General features: G+C 62.5%; 1 protein-coding gene across 4 annotated transcripts in view; it reads right to left on the bottom strand.

Moving 5' to 3' along the window:
- The window catches only part of NEDD4L (NEDD4 like E3 ubiquitin protein ligase), a 93,971-nt gene extending 73,975 nt beyond the window's left edge, over positions 1-19,996 (bottom strand). For all 4 annotated transcript variants that reach the window (XM_088527857.1, XM_088527858.1, XM_088527859.1 and 1 more), the window contains exons 1-2: positions 19,929-19,996; positions 5,230-5,303 (exon numbers count right to left, since the gene is read on the bottom strand). In XM_088527857.1, the coding sequence (XP_088383983.1) occupies positions 5,230-5,303; positions 19,929-19,976 (122 nt within the window). In that variant the 5' untranslated portion in view covers positions 19,977-19,996. The remainder of the gene's footprint in view (positions 1-5,229; positions 5,304-19,928) is intronic.
- Between the last annotated feature and the right edge of the window lie 1,157 nt (positions 19,997-21,153).

Raw genomic sequence — 21,153 nt, 5'->3', positions numbered from 1 at the left:
CCTCACAGACACCAGCAAGTTTCTTCTGGCTCCCAGAGCCTTCCGAGCACGGGGAAGATGGTCCTGGAGGAGGACGGGGCACTCGGGCGTCACAGGGGCCGGGCAGCGGGGAGGAAGGGAGGGCAGGGGCGCCGTGGCCACCCCTTGCTCGCTGCCCCGTGCTGGCTCCACGGAGCCACATCCCGGCTGCGCTCCAGGGAGCCCGCGCTGTGCCCGCTGTGTTCGCTGCCGCTGGGGGGATGGCAGCGGCCCCGCTCTGCCGGGCTGCATCCCGGCTTTCCCTCCCGACACGCTCCGGGCTGTTCTCGCTCTGGCTTCCTTTTGCTCAGCCCCGGACAGCAGCACAGCCTTAGAAAACGTAAGGGCTGTATTTATTATTTAACCTGCCTTTATATTGCTTCTCTAAAACACTTTGTTTTGTTACTTCTTCTCCAAAAGCAGGAGGATTTTGCCTCTTTAAAGCAAAAACAAGGGTCAAGTTGCCATGGGTTATCCGGGGCTGCGAAGGGGCGCAGTTTCCCCGGCACGTCCGTAAGGGACGGGCCGAGCAGCCAAACCGGTCCAGGCCGTTCGGGAGCCCCGCAGAGGTGCAGGAGATACCAGCACCACGATTGCTATCAGGTGTGTGACGGGAGAACAGCGAGAGCCGCCGCAGCGGAGAGCGCTCCGAGGCCCGAAACGCACACGGACAAGCCCAGCTCTGGCGCTCTGGGGTGGGAAGGGAATCACCGCTCTGCGGAACAGCAGCGCTGCCCGGAGAGCCGCGCGCTGCGGGGGCAAGGCAGCCTCAGCTACCAATGGGCAACGTTCCTGAATTTAGGAGGAAACAGGGAAAACACATAAAACATTGAAGCTGCTGCTATCTTCAGTCCCCTCCGCTCAGTGATTTCCTGTCATCAGGCGACAGAGGAAGAAAAGACAGAAGTTCTGACCCAATTTAAGACCAAAAAGGTTTAGCTCAGAACACTTGGTCTTCCCCAGCCAACACTACCCAAAGCCTGAGCACGGGCATTAAGGGATGTATGCAAAAGCCAATAACAAAAGAAGGGAAAAATGCCATTTAAGAGTTTAGATGAGTTTTAGTTGTGGATACTAAAACTAGGTTTTTTACAACTGTGCCAAAATCTTTTGACAGATTCATTGCGACAAGTTACAAAAACAAACTGATTGCACACATAGCAAGAGGCTGGACCTGAACTCTTCTGCTGGGCTATGCCATCTCGTGGGGCACAAGGGGAAGTTCTGGCCCGCTCCCTGGGTCTCAGCCTGCTGTTTCACACCCCCTGCGGAACAGGACAGCTTATCTGTGCGCCAGCCGCTCGTTCAGCACCTCTGCCCGGCCCCCGAGCGCTCCTGCTGCCTTCGGACGAGCCGGCGGACGGCAAGTTCTGCTCTACAGACAGCACCTCTGCTGAGCACTCGCCTCTCGTGCCCATCGCTGCTACAGCCCAGGGCTGCTCTTAAGCAAAGCCTGGCCCAAACCCCCTGCGGCGGCTCCCGCAGCCCCTTCCGCTGCCGGGTACTGCACATTGCAGAGCGCAGCCCGGCCCGCGCTCCGTGAGCGCCTCAGCTGGCTCCTTCCCTTTCCCTGCTCCGCAACACGTGGATTTCTGCTGCCCTGGGAAACCTCCCCGTGGTCCAGTGCATATTGAGCCAGCTGTCACCGCAGACGTCCTGCGAGCACGCTTCCCCCCGCGCAGCACCGCGGCGGCCACGTGCTAACGGAGCATTCCTTAAAGCAAAGAGAAAAGCAGTGGGAGCGGGGACGGGAGCAGGAGCCCACGGCCGCCCGCCTCGCGACGGGGCGCAGGAGCCGTCCCTGGCGAGCGCCGCTGCGGCACGCGGAGCGGGGAGCCTTCCGAGCGCGGCCGCGGCCACCGGGACGCGTTGTCTCCCCGCGCTGCCAGGCACCTCTGCCTGGGGGGAACTACGAATGAAAACCGGTTATCGCATCGCTGCGTTCTAGAGCTCCTGCTAAACCTCCTTCTCATCTTGCGCTTTGACAAAGACGTGTGAAATCGCTGCTGCAGCAAGAGGGGAAGCACACGGGGCAAATCACGCGGTGACAGCAACGCCACCAGTTCCACCAGTCACCGCAAGAGCCCGCAGGAGCGGCGCGAGGCGCTCTGCCCGCCTTGCTAGGAGTCCATAAATCCACGTGGAAAGCTCATCTACAGATAAAAGAGTTTACCTATAAATAACGGTGTTCTATGCCCGTAACCGAGTCACGCGAAATGATCAAAGCCCCAAGTTCACGCTGGCATTCCCCTCAGGACGGCAGCTCTGCAGCAGCGGTGCCAGCGAAGCGGGCGGGTGGCTGCAAGACGGACTGCGATCGCGGGGAGACGGGCACGCGCCCTGGAGCGGCGCTGCGCCCTGCGCCCTGCGCCCGCAGCGACGCGCCGCAGACGGGCACCCACGCGCATCGGAGCGCAGCACGGGGCTGCGCTCCGCACTGTGGTCTCGCTCCTGGACCAGGTGCCAGCACTGCTGTAATACACAGGTAGAGCCAGACAGCAAGAAGCAACAGCCACCTGTGTGGGTGTTGCATGGCTGAGATAAATCCCATGGTAATTTGCCTTATTTAATCACATACAATACCACCAGCATCTCCAGCAGCTGGAGCGAGTACGTCGCAGCAGGTAGGGAAGCGGGGCTGCGGAGCAGAAGGAAACCAGCCCACGTCCTTGCGCCTGAGCCGCGGGGCAGCGGGGTTGGTGGCCAAGAGCCAGGCGGAGGGGCAGGACGCGCGGGTGCCGCGGCCGGCCCCGCGCTGGGAGCCCCAGGCCCCGTTCCGGGCACGGCGCCGCGCAGGGCACGGGCCACGTCCCGCTGTGTTACAGGGCACAGTGCGAAGCGCCCAGGAGCCCCCAGCCCGCACCAGCCCCGCTGCAGGAGGTGTTAGGGGCAGCGACTGCCCCCAGGGGCCGGGGGGCCGAGCTCTGCACCCGCACCGGGAGGACAGAGCCCCGGATGATTCCTGGCGCCTGGGGAGCCTGAACACGCACCGCAAATAACCACCTCCACAGCCTCGTCGGTTCCACGCTCTCGGGCTTAGTTCAAGCTTTACACGCTCTCCTAGCCCCAGAGCAAAATCTATTCATCTGGTCCAAATTGAATCAGCTTTCCATATCGATTCCCAACAAAACTGTCAGCAGGAGGATATTACGGAGCACAGATACGGCAGCTACGCCAGGAAGATGCTTTTGGGGATGACTCCAGCCAAACCCGCGCTCAAGCAGCATGAAATTTTGGCGTCTCGGCACGCTGACATGCAGGGCCCCCAAAACAAGCAGGGCAAGGCGGTCCCGACCCCGGCGCCGCGCAGGAGCGCGCGGAGACGCCGGCCCGCTCGCCACGACCGCGCGGCTGCCTGCACGCGGTTAAAAACATATTCCCGCCTATGTTTTTAACTCCTTGCTCTTCATGGAAGCCCTACTGACTGGAGGCCACTTTAAATATTTAAGAAACGCATCGGTAGAACTAGCCTCAAAATTCACTCTGCGTGGATTTTGAAAGAGAGCTTTTTTTTTAATTTTTATTTATGAATTTTGAAACAAGTTTCAGGAGTTCTTTTGAATAAGATTTCTTAAATATTTACAAGAGATCCATGAAAAGTACGGCTGAAGGAGATACTACAGTCCTTTGAAGAGTCAAATGAATACTAAATCCACCCAAATAAGTATATCAACTAAAAAAATCCATAATAACAACGGCCAAATTAAACAAGATCTAGAGAAAGCAAAGTTAGCACATAAATAGGGCAACGCCACGGTTAGTATTAATAAAACCCTCGTTTTCTCAGTGCTAGCCCCCCCCACCCTCAGGATTTGCTCCCGCGGCTCTTCGGCCGTGCAGCATCTCGGCGCGTGGGCGACGCGGCGGCAGCGCCGCACGGGGCCGGGCGCTCCGCGGCGCCTGCCCGGGAGCCGCTGCTTTTGGTGCTGGTGGGCAGCAGCAAAAGCCACTGTTCTAAACAGCGAATTCGGGGGCAGAAAAGGAAGGAGCTTTGTCTTACCATGTCCTGCACACCGCTACCAAGGAACCTTTGTTGCAAATTTCACAAAAAGAGTTAAAGTTGATTAAAAACTTTTAATTGCTGCTTTCATGTAGTTTTAAGCTAGACAAGCAAGCTAAGGGACAATTTGCAAGCACCATTAAAGATAAACAGGGAAATCTCATTTATAAGGTCAGAAATTAGAGTCATTTCAGTAAGAGCTAAACTAGCAACCACTAAGTTCAACTTCTACAGTTTGGGGCATCTTTAGTAAAGAACCTCCTCAAACCTAGAGTACGACTGGCAGAGAGTGTCAAATCTGGAACTGGCCCTCAGAGGAGAAGGATGTTTTCTGCACCAGTTTGGAGCTCAGAAGCGGGTTGTCCCTCACTCCCCCTCCGAAGGATGCGATTCGTTAATTCACTATTTACACAACGAGCCTAGGCTTGGAGGAGAGTTCTTCCACCTCCTTTTTTGACATGTGCATTTTGCAGCCATGACTAACTCCTCCGAAACCAAAGGCTCGGGAGAACACCCAGAGTGACTGTGTGTTCCCACTCGGCCCCTGTGAGCCAGCCTTGCCCCTCGGCACGGCTCTGCGCTCCCCCCAGGGCTCCTTTCCCCTTGCTCTCCGCTTAGCGCACGAGCGCGTTGGAGGCTCCACCGAGAGCACAACCCGCACTGGCCGCAGCCAGGGCGAGGACACGCCGTCCGTGCCAAACCCTGCGCCAGGCTGCCAGGGGCAGAGGCTGAACAAGGACGGAAGGTTTTCGCCGCCTCTCCGCCCGACCCGCGCGGCCTCGGGAAGCGCGGCGGCACCTCGGCGCGCGCCTGCCCGCTCCGGCACCGAGCGCAGCGCAGAGGGGGCCGCCGCGCCGAGCGCCGCTGCCCCTCGGCCTCTCCTGCAGCCTCGGGGGCCACGTGGGCACACGGGGAATTGTAATCGTCAATCCCTGCCCAAGGCCGAGCGCTTCCTTACATGTGACAGCCAGGGCAGGGGACGACCCGAGGAGATGCTCCTGGGTGGAGAAGGGCATATTCCAGGGGCACCAACAAGCCCTAGTGCGATTAACAGCTTTCCTGCCAACAAACAGCCCAGGATTTGCAGCGGTTGTAATGAGAGCTACTATTATGTGATTATGTTTATGACCAATTTATGACCAATTACAGTGTCCTTGTCTTCTAAGCAGATTGCATTTAAAAGCATGAAATGCTCAGCGTGAACCACCTACCTGGCTCCGAAGATGTCTTTCTTGGCTAGATCGATACCAGAAACCACCTTTACCCTGAGGATCCGAGACTCCTCCTGTTAATAAAAGAGAGGACAGGTTTAAGGTTTATTCAGTAGTTGATCTTCAAGATCACCAGTTCACAAGCTCTAAACGGTGAAGGAGCGCTCAGCTTTAGCGGAGCTCCCGAGGTTCCCTTTGGGAGGGGAAACCCCCCAGAGGGGCCTATCCAACCTGCTGGGAACAGCCCCAAGGCACCCGGGAAAAGCAACCAGTCCTACCTGCCAAAGCGGAGTAAACATCCGCAAATAAAACCAAGATAATAGGAATAAAACAACAGTAACAAAACAGAACAACAGCAGAATAACAGCAATAAAAGGCAATTTGCTGAACAAGGTCACTAGAAATGCCAAGCAATCCTCAGAAATCTAGTTCATTTAATGCATATTCCATAGAAATTTATTCTACTTAGACTATTAAGCGGTCTCTTCAAACCCAACGTAATAGCTGCTGGGAGCAGCGCCGCTTCCCAGGGCCGATCCCGCCGGAGCGGGGCCGGGGCCGCGGCAGCCCCGGCGCGGGAGGGCCCCGCCGTCCGCAGCGAGCCCCGCCGGGATGCCGGTCCCCTCCAGGTACCCGTTTGCTCGCAGCCCTCCAGCGGCGGCTCCGCTGCGCCACGTGGGTTGGGAAGGCAGAGAACAGCGTTCCTGACAAGAGGGCAGAGCTGCCCAGCACAGAGGGGAACAAAACCCTCTGTGTGGAGAAGAAAAGGGTTGACGGATGCTGAGAGGAATGGGATGGAGTTCTTCTGCTTGCGTTTTTTTGTTTATTATTGTTGGGTTAGGAAAAAAAAAAAAAAAAAAAAAAACTTCTTCCAACCTGGTGATATCAATACTTTTCTTTGAGGCGTTATACCACATGCTCGATCCTTAAGAGCAATAAGTCAGCGACTTTTCCAGACAAAAGTCAACAAACTTTCAGATTAGGAGGGTCACGAAAATTCCTATACGAAGAGAGAACAGGATAGAAAAAATGCCAAAAATGCAGACAGTTCTGACCTTGCCAAAGGAGGCCTGAACTTTTAAACGAAGCGGAAGGCCACAATGAGAGGTTTTTAACGGCACCCCTGCTCTGAACGCCATTCAGGCGGTCCCACAAAGCCCAAAGCCCACGGGTACCCGTGACTCTGCTGGCGTGCCATCTCACCCCTGCATTAAAGTCACCTCTGGGCATCAACCGAGTCACAAGCAGCATGGACAACATCCCAGGAGGGGGCCCAGCAAACCGGCGGGTCCCCCAGGCCCGCAGCGCGTCCCTGCAGCGCTGCAGGTCCCCGGGCCGGGCTGCGCCCCGAGCGCCGGAGCGCGCAGGGCACGGCCGGAGCGCGCAGGGCACGGCCGGAGCACTCGACAGCCCTGCGGAACGCGGGGAGGGAGGGAGGCAGCCCCAGACACACCGGGGCACCCGCTGACAGCGCGGCGAGGTGCCGGGGCGCTGCAGGATCGGGGCCAGGCTCACACCCGCAGCCAGAGCAAAACCGACCGTGCGGGGAGACGCGCACGGGCAGGGCCACGGCGCAGCAGCTGCCTGCTCTGTCCTAGGGGCTGCGACGCTCCTCTGGGGATGAGGGCGGCAGGGCAGAGCCGCAGGGTTCAGCGGGACGCAGCGGCGGCCGCGCTCGCGGAGGCTCCTGCGCTCGCAGAGGCTCCCGCGCTTGCGGGCGGCCCCGCACCGAGCTCTGCTGCGGAGGCGCCTGCCAGCTCCGGGGCACACAGGGGAAGCGCCACCTTGGCAGCGACGCTCGGGTACCACCTGTTAAACGGTGTTTGTTGACAATGACACCCCAGGGACGAAAGCCCTGGCGCAGGCACTGCCCCGACTGCGGTCACCAGGTGCTGCTTTCTGCTCCGTGTCCGAACGCCGCGCACTGCTGCCCCGCGGCACGGCCCAGCCGCGGCCGGGCGCTCCGTCCCACTGCAGCTGCTGGCGGTCCTGCAGCGCAGAGCCCCTCTCGCTGCGGTGCCGCCGCGCAGCGCTCGCCCGGGCTCCTCTGCTCTGGGCGCCACCACGCACCCTGCACCGTCTGCACGCCACCACGCACCCTGCACCTTCCACCGCGGCCGCGAGCCCTCGAGCTAACCCGAGCGCCCCAGCAGCGCAGGGCCGTGTGCCGTCCCCCGACGAGAGGCAGCCGGGTGGCTGCGGGGCGGGATCCGCTCCTGCCGGGAGCAGGGCCCGCCAGGCACCGCGCGGCACCCGCGCCAGGCCCGGTGCCCCCCGCGCCCCCACGGCTGCCCGGTGGGTAAAAAGCAGCTACAGGCCAAGAGCCTCAACGCGAGCACCTACGCCAAGCAGGTCAGGAGCGCCGCGAGCTTCTCCCCAGAGCACGGCAGCCCGGCACAGGCGGGTTCCGAGCACGCGGTGAGATCCACCTCCGGACGCGGTCCCCCAGCAGGTAGCGAGTGCCCAGCTCACGGGGCTGCAGCTGGCGGAGCGGGGCCGGGGCGGCCGCGGCGGCGGCCGGTATGCGGAAGCGGCGCCGCGGGAGGCAATAAACCGCCAGTGCCCGGCAACGGGGTGAAAGGACGGGAGCGAGGGCCGCGCCGCGCTCCACCGCGAACCCGCGCGATCCCAGCCCCGATAGGCGCCGGGGAGGTAAAATTCCACCGGCCGGGGCGGGAGGAACCAGGTGCCGCTGGAAAGTTACCTGCTCGGCCGCAGCCCTCCCTGCGCTCTGCTGAGCGCATCGAGTGCTGGCAAAGCACGGTGAAACCGCATATATCACTTAATGACCGGGGGTTGGAGCTCCTGGCACTATACTTCATCCTGAACGGAGAAAGAAAACACCACCACACCCTGGTGCACCGGAGAGCATAGAAACAGGGTTACCCTAATAATGTGCCCCTTAAGACCCCATAACACTGTGGAAAGTTCTCAGCAAGGATCTGCATTTCTGAAACAAAATAGAACGTTTTTCACCTGCTTGAAAAAGCACAGGAACATTTTCTAAAGCAAGATTAATAATGTTACGTGTAATTCTTCTAGCAATGGAATACGCAGAAGAAAAATTACATTACCAAAGGAAAAAAACGGAGCTGATGTTTTCCCAGTGACTGGGGGCAGATCAGCCCCGCGTTGGCAGACCAGGCACCCGCGCCGAGAGCCACCTCCTGCGCGGTGCCACCGGAGCGGGGCCACGCGGGCTCCCTGCAGAGCGCGGCCTGCGGGCCCTGCCCGTGGGGACCCTGCCCATGGGGACCCTGCCCCAAGGGACCCGGACCTGAGCCCTGCCCATGGGGACCCTGCCCGTGGGGACCCGCAGGGCAGCTCCCGGCTGCAGGACGGCCCCACGAGCACGGGGCTTGCGAGGAAGCCCCTGCATGGTGCAGGGAGCGAGCAGCCCCGCGCAGCGCGGGAGGAAGGCCACGGCCAAGCAGAGAGGTCGGCAACACCGACAGCAACGCTGCTGCGATCCGTCACCTCCGACCACCGCGTACGGCCAGAGCAAAAGGGTGCGTTTCCTTCTGAAGACACAGGGAGGGGAGGCACGACGGGTTGAAGAGCAGCTCAGCTCATCCGTGGACACCTCCACGGATCTCCATTACAAGCCATCTTCTGTGGCGACCGCAGCAGCGCGCAGCAAACCACAACCCTGGTCCCACGCGAGCGCCGTCGTCGGGAGACCCAAGAGCGGCGCCGTGCAAACAGGGAGCACGAGGAGGCCCGGCCGCGCCGACGGCAGCCGCAGCCCCGCCACGCGTGGGGAAGCCGGGGCAGAGGCAACCGGGCTGCAGTCAGCCACCTGCTTGGCCCGAGCCCGGATATTTCCATCTCGCTTCAGGCGGCTTCGTTACGAGTTATGGGACCCCCGGCCTGCAGCAGGGAGCAGGGGCAGCCCTGGGGCCGGCGGCGGCAGGGACAGCGCGGGGCTGCCGGGAGCAAAGGGGCTTCGGCCGCCGGTCTCAGAGCGCAGCCAAGCACCGTCCCTGCCGCGCTCCCCATCCCGCAGCACCGCGCAACTACCGGACACGTTTGTGAGGAGAAAAAACCTCCTCACAAGCTGTTCCTACTGCCTGTTTTTTAAAAAACTAAGGACTCCCATGAAGTGGGATGTACTTCTATAGCCCAGCAGGCAGCTGGCGGTGCTGGGAGCTCCAGCGAGCGAGTGAAACCAGGTCACCTGTGATCTGCAGACACACCTGAGAGGAGGCAGGCGCGTCTCAAATTAACGCACTCGCTGCACTGCAGTACAAGGCTTGATCTGCCTTATTTAAGGGCTAGATCTATTTATACCACCCCCCAAAACAACTCACGTACCCAACACGTGTTCTGCACTGCTCAACGCGCTGCACTAACCAGCAGTCACACACGGGCCATGCACAGGTGACGGCTCTGGACGAAAAAAGTAACACACACAGTAAATACATACACACACCTGGCCAGTAGCCTTCTTCCTGCCTTTTGTCACTGCCAGGGGCTACGTTCCCCCCTGCTCAGCTGACTAAGTCTTAAGTTATTGGAACACACATGAACCTCTCCATGGCGCAGGGACAGCCCCCGGACACGACGCGCCTCGCCAGGGCACGGGGCCTTCGCAGGGCGGGTGGGAGCATCGGTGCAGTCACGGGCAAGGAAAGCAGGGATTGAATTGCTAACTGAAACCCAACGGCCCCTTGAAAGCTGAACAGCTGGAAAGGGAAAATTAAGCACACTTAATGCAACCCTCTTCATTAGTCCTAGCAAAACACGGCAGAAAGCCTGACTGTGTTGCTCCCCACCAGTATTTTGGAGCCCCCATTCCTGTAAAAATCCCATGATGAACGGGGAAGAGGGCGGCAGCAAGCAGTACCCCCGACCTCGACCAGCAGCCAGTGCCGTCGGAGCCCCGCGCGGAGCGGGATGACCCGGCAGGCTGCCCCGGGACGCGTCTCCCGCGACGCGCGCTCCCAGCCTTGCTGTGCTCCCCTCCCCACAGGGAACGAGGCTTTTCCCACACCCAGGTGCAGTTTCCTGGATTTCGGTGTGTCCTGTCCCCGGACATGGCTGAGAGGAGCCCGGCTCGGGTGTCTCTCCTCCCCTCCGCCGGGTATTTCTTGGCAGGGTGCTCCGCGAGCCCCGTCCTTCCCAGGCTGGGCCTGCCCCGCGGCGGATGCTCCGAGGAGAGGCCTGGAGGGGTTACCGTGCGCACCGCGGCCGCCTCCGCCCCGTCGCGCCGCTGCCCGCGGCCCGGCACACAGCGCCGCGCTCCCAGCCGGCCGCCGCTGCGCGAGGGACGGAGATCGCCCTTTTCCGGGTAAGGACCGAAGTCCAAGGAAAACAGCTCAGAACAAGCGTGGCTGGAGGGAAGCAGGCAGGCAGCACCGCGCAGCCGCGGCGGCGGAGCGGCGCGGCGGGAGCGCCACGCGGGACGCGGCCCCTCCAGCCAACCCCACCTCAACGCCGCCCGCACGACCCCATCTCCTCCTGCTTGCCCAGGACCGGGGCTCCACGGGGAGGCGCGGGCAGGGCTTCCCTGCGCTCAGGCTGCATTACACTACGGTACATTACAAGGGCAGCTTCGGGTTTTAACCGATGACAAACTCTGATTTGCGGAACGCAAACTACGTGCAACGGGGTCGGAGCCAGGTAAAACCAGCCTGGCTTCCAGGCTGCGACTGCAGAGCAGCGACTGCCAAGAAGTGGCAAGAGTTTAAGACATGGCTAAAAATCGAGTTAGCTGCAGATACTCTTGCAAAGATCTTGTCCAGTTTCAGAAACATCCTCCTCCGCTGCTATTAATTAAGTAAATGCAAGAAACTGGCTGCGAAAATAGTGAAGTGGAACACAGAGAAGCGAGTACCAAAAGCAGGAAAAATACCTTTTCACATCTGATTTTTCTGCTGCTGTCATTCTTAAAGAAATCAGGGTAAAAAAAAAAGTTCACCATATTCTCTAAGAAAGAACTCAAGCATATCCTCTTAGTAGCACTTCACAGATATATACACACACACACAAATATTTTTGTCCCCAGAAGCCAAGTAAACTTTCCCAAACTAAAGAAAAACTACACCCATCACCACCACAACAAGCTCTTGCCTTTGAAAGCTCTCCACAAAGCTCAAAGGCATTTCCCTGATATTAAAGCTGATAACATTGGCGATAAGTGAAGCAAATCAGCATTTGAATACTTATGAAGATAGGGTTCAGTGCTGAAACTTTGTTTTTAACTTTTTGCTTATAAAAATTAACCCTGAAAAGCTTAAAGAGTCAAAAAAAACCACACCAAAGCGCACAAATCATACTGATAGGAATCTTGCCAAGATTCATTTATTACAAACAATTCAGTGAAAAACTGCAACAAAGGAGAGGCTGGGTTAAAGCTCTGCCAACATCCTGCGTTTGTGTCCTCCGTTCCTTGGTCTGAGCAGGGCAAGGAGAAGGCGCTGCTGGCGCGAGGCTCCCGCGAGCGGCTGCGCTCGGGTCGGGATATCGGCACACACGGGGTACGGCGCTAGCCCTGCCCGCGCCGCTCGCCCGGCCTGCCCGCGCGCCCCGCGCTCGCCTGCGCGCATAGCGAACGCGCCGCGCGCCCCGAGACCCCGCGCGCCCCCGTCTCACAGCGCTGCGCCGCTTCCACGCGCTGCGCTCCGGCCTGCTAACCGGCACGGGAGCACGCTCGGGACGTTGCATCGCTCGCAGCTCCAATGCAACAACAAAGGAAGGGCTCGGAAGCAGGAACCTGAGCTCGCCAGGAGCTCTGCAGCCCCCGCGCCGGAGGAGCGCCGCAAGGCTCCGGAAACGCTGCGATGTGCTTGGATGCTTGAGCAGCGCTTTTACACTCTGCAGCGGTGAGGATCCAGACCCTGCTTTCCTGCAAAGCCGGGTTGCGATTCGGCCTGAAGCAGGCAACGCCCTGAGCCACCACAAAAATTACTTCAGTTAATGGCACTTTGAAATACTTCCAGGAGCAGGCGAGCGCTGACCGTGACTGCGTCGGCCTCCCTGGCACCCGCAGCGCTGGCTGCAGCGGGGCCATGGAGCCTCCCCGGCACCCGCGGCGCTGGCTGCAGCGGGGCCATGGGGCCTCCCCGGCACCTGCGGCGGGGCCAGGCCAAGCGGGGCCCCGTGCTGGGCTCACTGCTCTAACAGGGCCAGGCTGAGCAGACCTGGGGGCCCCCGCGAGCCACAGCCCCACGGGAAGAGGGGAGAAGACCCAGGAGCTGCGACGGAGCGGCCCTGTCCATCCTAGGCCGGGAACGCTCCCTCCTCTCCCCGCTCCTGTTCACTCAAAAGCTGTAGCCGCTGACAAGGATTTCTACCTGGTTTAGTACAACAGGGACCCGAAATCATGCAACTTTGGTAGCTGCTTTAGCAGTTTCATCAGCAGCAAAGCAAGGGGAGCCGGGGCCGCTGGAGGCAGGCTGCCTGTTAAACAGTCACTGCTGCTATTTAACGTTTAACGCGGCCCGCGCCCGCACTCGCCCGATACGGCAGTTTGCAGGTTTGCAGGAATAAGCCTGCACGCAGGCCGAGGCGGGCAGGGGCTCAGCTTGGTTTTTAGCGCTCTCGGTTGCTCACAGGGAACTCCCTGGGAGTCGGAGATCCCACAAGCAGGGGATTGTTGCTCCGGGGCTCGCCCGGCCTCTCGCTCCCGAAGGGCCCTTGACAGCGCCGAGCCCAGGCCGTGCTCGTTAAAGCCCGGCCTCGCTACACCCAACAAAGGCCGCGCTCTGCGCCCTGCCAGCCGCGCGCGCAGCCCCGCGACCCCAACAAAGCCACATTCACAGCCGCTGCCTCGCACAAGAGCCGCAATAAGGTCGGGCATTCATCGCATGAGAGCGGGACCTTGTCCCGGGAGACGCAGATGTGCGCTGGCAAACACCGAGGATGAGGGCGCAGAGCCGGGGCGCTCGCAGGCCCCGCGGCGAGGGGCAGCGCTGGCCCTGGCACGCGGCGAACGCGCAGGGCTGCCCTCGGCACGGCGCTCCACCGCGGGGCAGCGGGAGGCGGACGGGCCCCGCGGGCCAGGACGGCGCTTCTCCCCTCCATGCCCTGGGGCTTCCTTGTTGGTGACTGCAGCGGCTGCAAAAAGTGCGTGGAGTTGGGGCAGAGCAGGACACCCAAATCCCCCTCCCGGGACGGTTGTTCCCGGGAAACCCCGCCAGCGCACGCGGGCAGCGCCGACCACCGCGCTCCTCCGCCGCTGAGTGGCGGGAAACCGGGCAGGAAACCAGCCCGGACAGGGAGGAGGAAGGTGCTGCCAGCTGCACTGCCGAGCGCCGGGCTCACCGCGCGCCACGGCAGGAGGGAGGCCGCCGGCTCCGAGCCGTCCAGCGCACGGGCTCACCGCGCGCCACGGCAGGAGGGAGGCCGCCGGCTCCGAGCCGTCCAGCGCACGGGCTCACCGCGCGCCACGGCAGGAGGGAGGCCGCCGGCTCCGAGCCGTCCAGCGCCGGGCTCGCCGCGCGCCACGGCAGGAGGGAGGCCGCCGGCTCCGAGCCGTCCAGCGCCGGGCTCGCCGCGCGCCACGGCAGGAGGGAGGCCGCCGGCTCCGAGCCGTCCAGCGCCGGGCTCGCCGCGCGCCACGGCAGGAGGGAGGCCGCCGGCTCCGAGCCGTCCAGCGCACGGGCTCGCCGCGCGCCACGGCAGGAGGGAGGCCGCCGGCTCCGAGCCGTCCAGCGCCGGGCTCGCCGCGCGCCACGGCAGGAGGGAGGCCGCCGGCTCCGAGCCGTCCAGCGCCGGGCTCACCGCGCGCCACGGCAGGAGGGAGGCCGCCGGCTCCGATCCATCCAGCGCACGGGCTCGCCGCGCGCCACGGCAGGAGGGAGGCCGCCGGCTCCGAGCCGTCCAGCGCACGGGCTCGCCGCGCGCCACGGCAGGAGGGAGGCCGCCGGCTCCGAGCCGTCCAGCGCCGGGCTCGCCGCGCGCCACGGCAGGAGGGAGGCCGCCGGCTCCGAGCCGTCCAGCGCCGGGCTCGCCGCGCGCCACGGCAGGAGGGAGGCCGCCGGCTCCGAGCCGTCCAGCGCCGGGCTCGCCGCGCGCCACGGCAGGAGGGAGGCCGCCGGCTCCGATCCATCCAGCGCCGGGCTCGCCGCGCGCCACGGCAGGAGGGAGGCCGCCGGCTCCGATCCATCCAGCGCACGGGCTCGCCGCGCGCCACGGCAGGAGGGAGGCCGCCGGCTCCGAGCCGTCCAGCGCCGGGCTCGCCGCGCGCCACGGCAGGAGGGAGGCCGCCGGCTCCGAGCCGTCCAGCGCCGCGCGGCAGCCCCGCACTCAAACGTGGGATAACGAGGAGGAAAACGGGCTTTGCCGAGTGCAAAACAAGGAGACACTTGTACACAGGTGAGCTTCACTTTGCCAGCAGGCATGGTGCAGGGATATTGAGCCTCTGCTCCTCAGTATTTTCATAGGAAAACAAACAAACAAACAAACAAACAAAAAAAACACCTCTTTTCTAATGCCTCATCAAAGCGCTGCAGCCCGAGCGCAGGGCAGCAAACAGTGAGGAGCAGCGAGCGGTTCACAGCCGCAGCAGCTGCTCGCGCCCTCCAGCACGCGAGGGCTCCTCAACGCTCCGGGCGGCCCCAGGGCCAAGGGCAAGGGGACCTCGTGGGGCCGGGCCCAGCGGAGCGGGGCTGCTCCGCCCGGGCCGGCGGAGCCTTCGGCCAGGCACCTCGCCGGGACACGGGGCGCTACCCGCGTCCCGCTCCTCCAGTGCCGCCTTCCAACAAATCCCTGCCCAAAAGGCAAGTCCTGGCGAGCCACCGTCAAACGAGTGCCGAGACACAGCGTGTCAAGAGCCCGATACGTTTATCGCACAATGGAAAATAAAAGTGCCGAGTCTTATTTACTTGCAGGGAAAGGAAAGGGAAAAGTGCCTCCTAGGGGCAAAACTGCAGCACTAGGCCCAGCAGCCTAGTGCCAGCAGCTAGTGCTTGCAGCAAGGCAAATTCCAGCGGAATCTCCACAGCAATTACTCTTAGTTCCTGACTTCAAGGCATTAACTTTTTTTTCTGAAGACACCAGAAATGAGGAATAAAACACCAACCCAAACCCGGACCAAAGAGCAACGCGGCCCGCGCCGAGCTCGCCCAGGCTCCTGCCATCCGGACCCCGTTGCTGCTCATTGCTCTCGCCTTCCCAAAAGCCTGCCGTGTATGGCGGGATACATAATCTGCATTAAGACGCTTCAGAAGAGCAAGAGTTGGAACTGTTTGCAATTTAAAACAATCGCATAAAAGCCTAGATTATATTAACCTACTTGCAGCCTCAAGCCAGGATTATTCAAATTGGAGGCTGCCAAAGAAAAGATGACAGCGTGATTCTGCACAATTCTGCTATTCTGCGGCAGATAAACCAAATAAACCCGACCCCGAGCTGGCAGGACACCAACAAAGCAGCGCTAATCCGCGCGGTTGGGCAGAAAGCGAGACCCGGCAACACCGGAGCCGCAGCACAACCCGCCGAGGGGAACCTGCACACGTCCTGCAGCGCTGGGGCCTCTCGTGGCCACCCGAAGAGCCCAATTCCTGCACGTGGGGACTCTCATGAACACGTAGATCCTGCTGGAGCACGAGGAATAACATTGAAAGAAGGGGGCAGGAAAGAAAACGCACATTTACGGTTACACACACCGAGTTCGCTGCTCAGTCAAGACATTCCCCAAGACCTGGGGAGATGTTATAAGAGCTTTCAAGAAGCAGCAAGACTTGCGGGTTGTTTTGGAGCAGGTAGATTCCAGGCCTGCCTAAGTTAACCCGACCTCTTTCTTGAAAGAAGTTGCCAGTAAATTGCTACTTTCTTTGCACAAAGTCTCTTTGGTGAGTTTTGTTTCTCATTTTTTCCTTTCAGGAGCCCGGACGATGCAGCCGTTCCTGCCGCCCCGCGTACGCCCGCGGTGAGCGCCAGAGCCTGCCCTCCCCGCTGCCCGTGCGGGGCTGCCTCCCTGCAATACACACACACACACTATATATATATACACATATATATATAATACACTCATTTTTGTCCAGTGCCTAAGGCCCGTATCTCAGTGCAAGCTATCTTGAAGATATTTACATTAATTCTACATTAAAGCTATAATTTATTCAGTGTCAGTAAGAATGGCAAGAATACGCTAATAGTTTTTCAAAAGCGAGTCTAAAATACAAGATTTTGTAAAAACCCAAAATATACAGACTTACTGCATCAACCACAGCTATTAATTTTGTTATTATGCCCCAACAAGTGCATGTGAAAGCCCTTACATTTATGAAATGCTTCCCTGTCTGAACTTTTTAAGCATCGTTTAAAATTTTATGTGCCATCTCTGGGAAGCCAATGCATTTAGAAACTCTAAAACCAATTCAGATTTTTTTTCCATTTAGAAAGTCAATAAAAGTTGCTACTCCCCTGATCTGTTTACCGCTAGGACGCCGTGTCGCTGCGGTAACCACGAGGATTCCCACCACGCTCACGCACCGGCGGGAGAAGAACAACGTTCCCACGCGAGGCTGCTCGGAGCAGGGGGCAGACCCCGCGGCTGCCGCGCAGGGGGTCGCACGGCTGCCCGAGAGGCGCCGCGAGGCCGCGGGCTCCGCACAGCCCCGAGGCCGCGCGGGGAGCCCTGCAGCCCTTCCGCAGCGCCCGGGGCCGCGGGCAGCCCCCAGCAGGAGCGGGGCATCCCCGGCCCTTCGGCAGCCCCCCGGCAGGAGCGGGGCGTCCCCGGCCCTTTGGCAGCTCCCCGGCAGGAGCGGGGCATCCCCGGCCCTTCGGCAGCCCCGTTATCCCCGTTATCACAAAGCGGGCCGCGGCTGCGCAGCACACGGCGCCTTGCAGGCGCGCGCACGGCTCGCCACGTGCGTCTCACACGGTTACGGCTTGCCCAAACGCAGCCTAGAGAAGTGCGACACAAACCCCCCGTGCCCCCGAGCCAGGCGGGGAAGAGCCTCGCAGCCTCCTCACGCCAAACGAGGCCCCCGGGGCGGCACAGCCGCAGCGGGACGCGCGGGGACGCGCAGGGCACGGGGACGCGCGGCCGAGCGGGAGCCGCGCAGGGCGCCCGGGCACCTCCTCACCCGCGAGGAGCTTGCCCAAGCAGGGCCGCCCGCCACCGCCCCCGGGCAGCCCTGGCCTCGGCCTGCCCGCGCGTTACGCGGAGCCGTCCCACCCCGCGCACGGCGCTGCCGCCGCACGGGAAGGGGCTTCCGCTGCTGCTTACGTGAGCAGCCGCCGTGGAGGCTGAGCGGAACCCAGCGAAAAGAAGGCTGCAATGGCAGAGCGCAGCTCACACCTGAACGCCTTCTCGGCCTACATCCAAAGACATATAAACACATTAGGGACACAACTACTCTCTCACACGTACAACACTTGTCATGAATAATTACTCTTTCTTTAAAGTTCTTTTTATAAAGACACTTTATTTACTCAACTAAATAAGATACAAGAAACCACACAAGTTTTTGCTTCTACTCAGAAAGAAGGAAGGAAAAGCTATGAGAAACTAATACTGTTTGGGCTTGACTCTCCAGAAGCCCAGACTGCCACGAGAGGTGCACTTCATCTGGAGACCAGTTATTCTTTTTGTGTGCGGTGAAGGAAATACTCAAGCATCACTTTAGCAGAATTGCTTGCTAAAGGCTGATACGCCATTTATTAGCTTTCTTAACAACCACTAAGCTCCAACACTACAAACACAGGTAAAAAACTCTCCTGGAAAGTCTTCTCAGAAACGGTCCTAAATAACGGTGCTGATGTTTGCGGTGAAGGCCTCCCATGCTCGCCAAGGAGCACTCGATGAACAGCAACGTTGCCACCACCGACGGGCTCGGTGCGTGCAGAAACCCCGTCGGCTGCGGGGCGTGCACCCCGCCGAGCGCGGCGCTCCGGCACGCGCTGCTCGGTCCCGGGCGCTCGCAGCAGGGCCCCGAGGCTCCCAGAGCGCTGGAACGGTGCTGGTAGGACGCACGTCTGCTTTACAGGAACCTCCACTAATACATTAATCTGCCCCGCCACATTTCTGCAGAAAGACGCAGATTTCTGAGGACGCCGGAGAAGCCCAGGCCGTCAGCGGCCAAGCGGGGCCCAAGCCCCGACGCACCGAGCGCCTGCAGCCCAGCGGAGCGTTTGAGCAGCACGAGCCGACGGAACGACAGGAGATGCCCGAGGAGAAGTCAGCTACGGAGGGAGCGCAGCACAGCACGAGTCCTGCCAACACTTCAGCATATGCTTAAGGACACGCCGCTGTGCTGACGTGGGCATCTACTGGATAACCGTGCTTAATTATCTTTATAGAAAGCCATTGAGCAGGTAGAGCTTACAGTTAAGTGACTGCTTTTTCCAATCAGCAAATAGCAGAACAGGTAGTTCATGAAAAAGCCCTACCTAAACACAGAACTGGAAGCTGTATTTCAAACTGAGGCAGGAATAGGAAGAACTGATAATCTAGACACATCTGCGTGCTTGACTCGGCCTCTCAAGAGGAGCAAAGCCTGTTTCATGGATCAGGAAGCCAAGTGCAAGGCAATATAGTACAGGGGAGTTGTTATGCCAGGGGTTATGCCCCAAAACGTGCGACAGAATTGCCTAACGACGTGCGCCTTTCGCAGCCGCTCTGCGGATGCGCTGTGCCGAGCTCCCGTGCAGCTCTCCCGTTCCATGTCCGTGCACGGAGCGGACCCCGGGCAGGACGTACCCCCGGGCACAGCCGGTGCCTCTGCTCCGAGCAGGCCGGGCCCCGTACCCGCACGGGCTCCAGCCCCGCCGGCACGCGGCCCCCGGCACCGCACGAGCGGGGCTTGGGGCAGACGAGCCACCTCGGCAGGTCCCTTCAGCCTCGGCCCTGCGACGTTCTTCTCCGGGCATTTCCTCACCCTCTCACCTTCTCCCCTATTTTCATTCGAGGGCTCTGTTCTCATATTTTTACATTATCACAGGTCTGTTTTGCAAAACACCCAGCACAGTCACGATCCACAGCAGCACAAAGAAATGGCTCCTGGCAGGAGGGGACTCCCGCCGTGCTGGTCACGTCTGCGCCGCGGGCACACGCAGGACGCGGCGGGCGCTGCCGTTCGGAGCAGCGACCCTCGGAGCAGCCCAGAGGCCGCTGGGCCGCCCCACGAGCGCTCGCGGCGCCGTCCCCGTCCCCGTCCCCATCCCCGTCCCCGTCCCCATCCCTTGGTTCCGCTGCCGGGGAGCCCCGGGCCGGAGGTGCCACCGCCGCGAGTGCCTGGCCCGCGCACGAGCACGTGCCGAGGAGGGCAGGGACACGGGGCGCCGCCGGCAGCAACGGCGGGAGCCCCGCGGGGCCGCGCTCGCCAACGCGCACCGCAAGGGGGCGGGCAGGGCCCCGGGACGGGGCGGGACGCGACCCGCTCCGCGCGGGGGTCCCCGGGGCCGGGCGCTCCGCGGAGCCGGCACCGCCGCTGCCCACCTGGCGCCGCTGCGGGGCGGTCGTTACGCGGCTCCGCGCGGGCAGCGGCGCCTCCGCGCCGGGAGCCCCGGGCCGCCCCTTCCCGCCCGGGGGGAGACCCGGCCCCGCGGGCCCCGCGCGCCCCCGCCAGCAACGAGACCGGGCGGGACCCCCCCAGCAACGAGACCCCGCGGGCCCCGCGCCCCCCGCCCCACCGGGAGGGGCCGCTCGCACCTGCCGCCCCCCCGCGGCCGCCTCGGGCCCAGGGCGCGGCCCCCCCGCGGGCACGCGCGCCGCCCCCCCCCCGCGGGCACGCGCGCCGCCCCCCCCTCACCTCGTCCTCCGAGAGGCCGTAGACCGGCTCCACGGCCGCGGTCGCCATGGCGCCGGGGCAGCCGCAGCCCCGGGGCCGCCGAGCGCGCGCCGAGCCGCGGCGGGAGGCGGCGGAGCGCGGCGGGAGCCCGCGCCTGGGCGCCCGGCACCGCGGAGCCGCGCGGCGGCGGCGGCGGCGCCCAGCGGGGCGGGAGCGGCGCGCGGCCCAATGGCCGCGGCGCTTCTTGGGGGCGGAAAGCGGCGGCCGGGGCGGAGCGGGGCCGGCTGCGGGGCCGGGGAGCGAGCGCGGGGCGGGGGGGCGCGGGACAAAGCGGCGGCGGCGGCGGCGGCGCGGGGGGAGGGGGCGGCGGCACCGCCCCCGCGCGGCCCCCGCCCCGCCCCGCCCCGCCCGCCGCGCGCGCGCCCCCCCGCGGCCCCGCCGCGTTACCTGCCGGGGGCGCCGGCGCCTGCGCGCCCCGCCGGGCCCGGCCCCGAGCGGGCTGCGGCCGGAACGGGCTGCGGCCCCCGGCCCCGAGCGGGCTGCCCGGGGTCCCGGAGCCCCCATGATCCCGAGCGCCCCGCGGCTACCGGCCCCAGCGCGGGCTGCCCAGGGTCCCGCACACCAGAACCTCCCATGGCCCCTCATCTCCACAGTGGCTGCTGGGGCTCCTGTGAATCAGGACCTTCCCTGGCCCCTCGCCTCAGCGGGGTTCACTTGGGCTGCCTGTCACCCAACCCCACTGCAGCTCTGTGCCTCAGCGGAGGCTGTTTGGGGCCCGCACGGGGGATCCTTCCACAGCCCCTCGCCTCGTTGGGCTGTGGGGGTTCCTGTGTGCAGGACCCTCCGCAGCCCCTCATTTCAGCGGGTTGTGGGGGCTCCTGTGTGCAGGACCTTCCGCAGCCCCTCATTTCAGCGGGTTGTGGGGGCTCCTGTGTGCAGGACCCTCCGCAGCCCCTCATTTCAGCGGGTTGTGGGGGCTCCTGTGTGCAGGACCCTCCGCAGCCCCTCATTTCAGCGGGTTGTGGGGGCTCCTGTGTGCAGGACCCTCCGCAGCCCCTCATTTCAGCGGGTTGTGGGGGCTCCTGTGTGCCGGCACCCTCCGCAGCCCCTCATTTCAGCGGGCTGTGGGGGCTCCTGTGTGCAGGACCCTCCGCAGCCCCTCATTTCAGCGGGTTGTGGGGGTTCCTGTGTGCAGGACCCTCCGCAGCCCCTCATTTCAGCGGGCTGTGGGGGCTCCTGTGTGCAG

Source organism: Tinamus guttatus, unplaced genomic scaffold, assembly GCF_059628265.1.
Source record: "Tinamus guttatus ecotype Peru unplaced genomic scaffold, ASM5962826v1 Tinamus_guttatus_pri_ptg000293l, whole genome shotgun sequence".
Classification (NCBI taxonomy): domain Eukaryota; kingdom Metazoa; phylum Chordata; class Aves; order Tinamiformes; family Tinamidae; genus Tinamus; species Tinamus guttatus.
The sequence above is the reverse complement of the archived record's forward strand: the minus strand, read 5'-3'. Positions and strand labels throughout refer to the sequence as shown.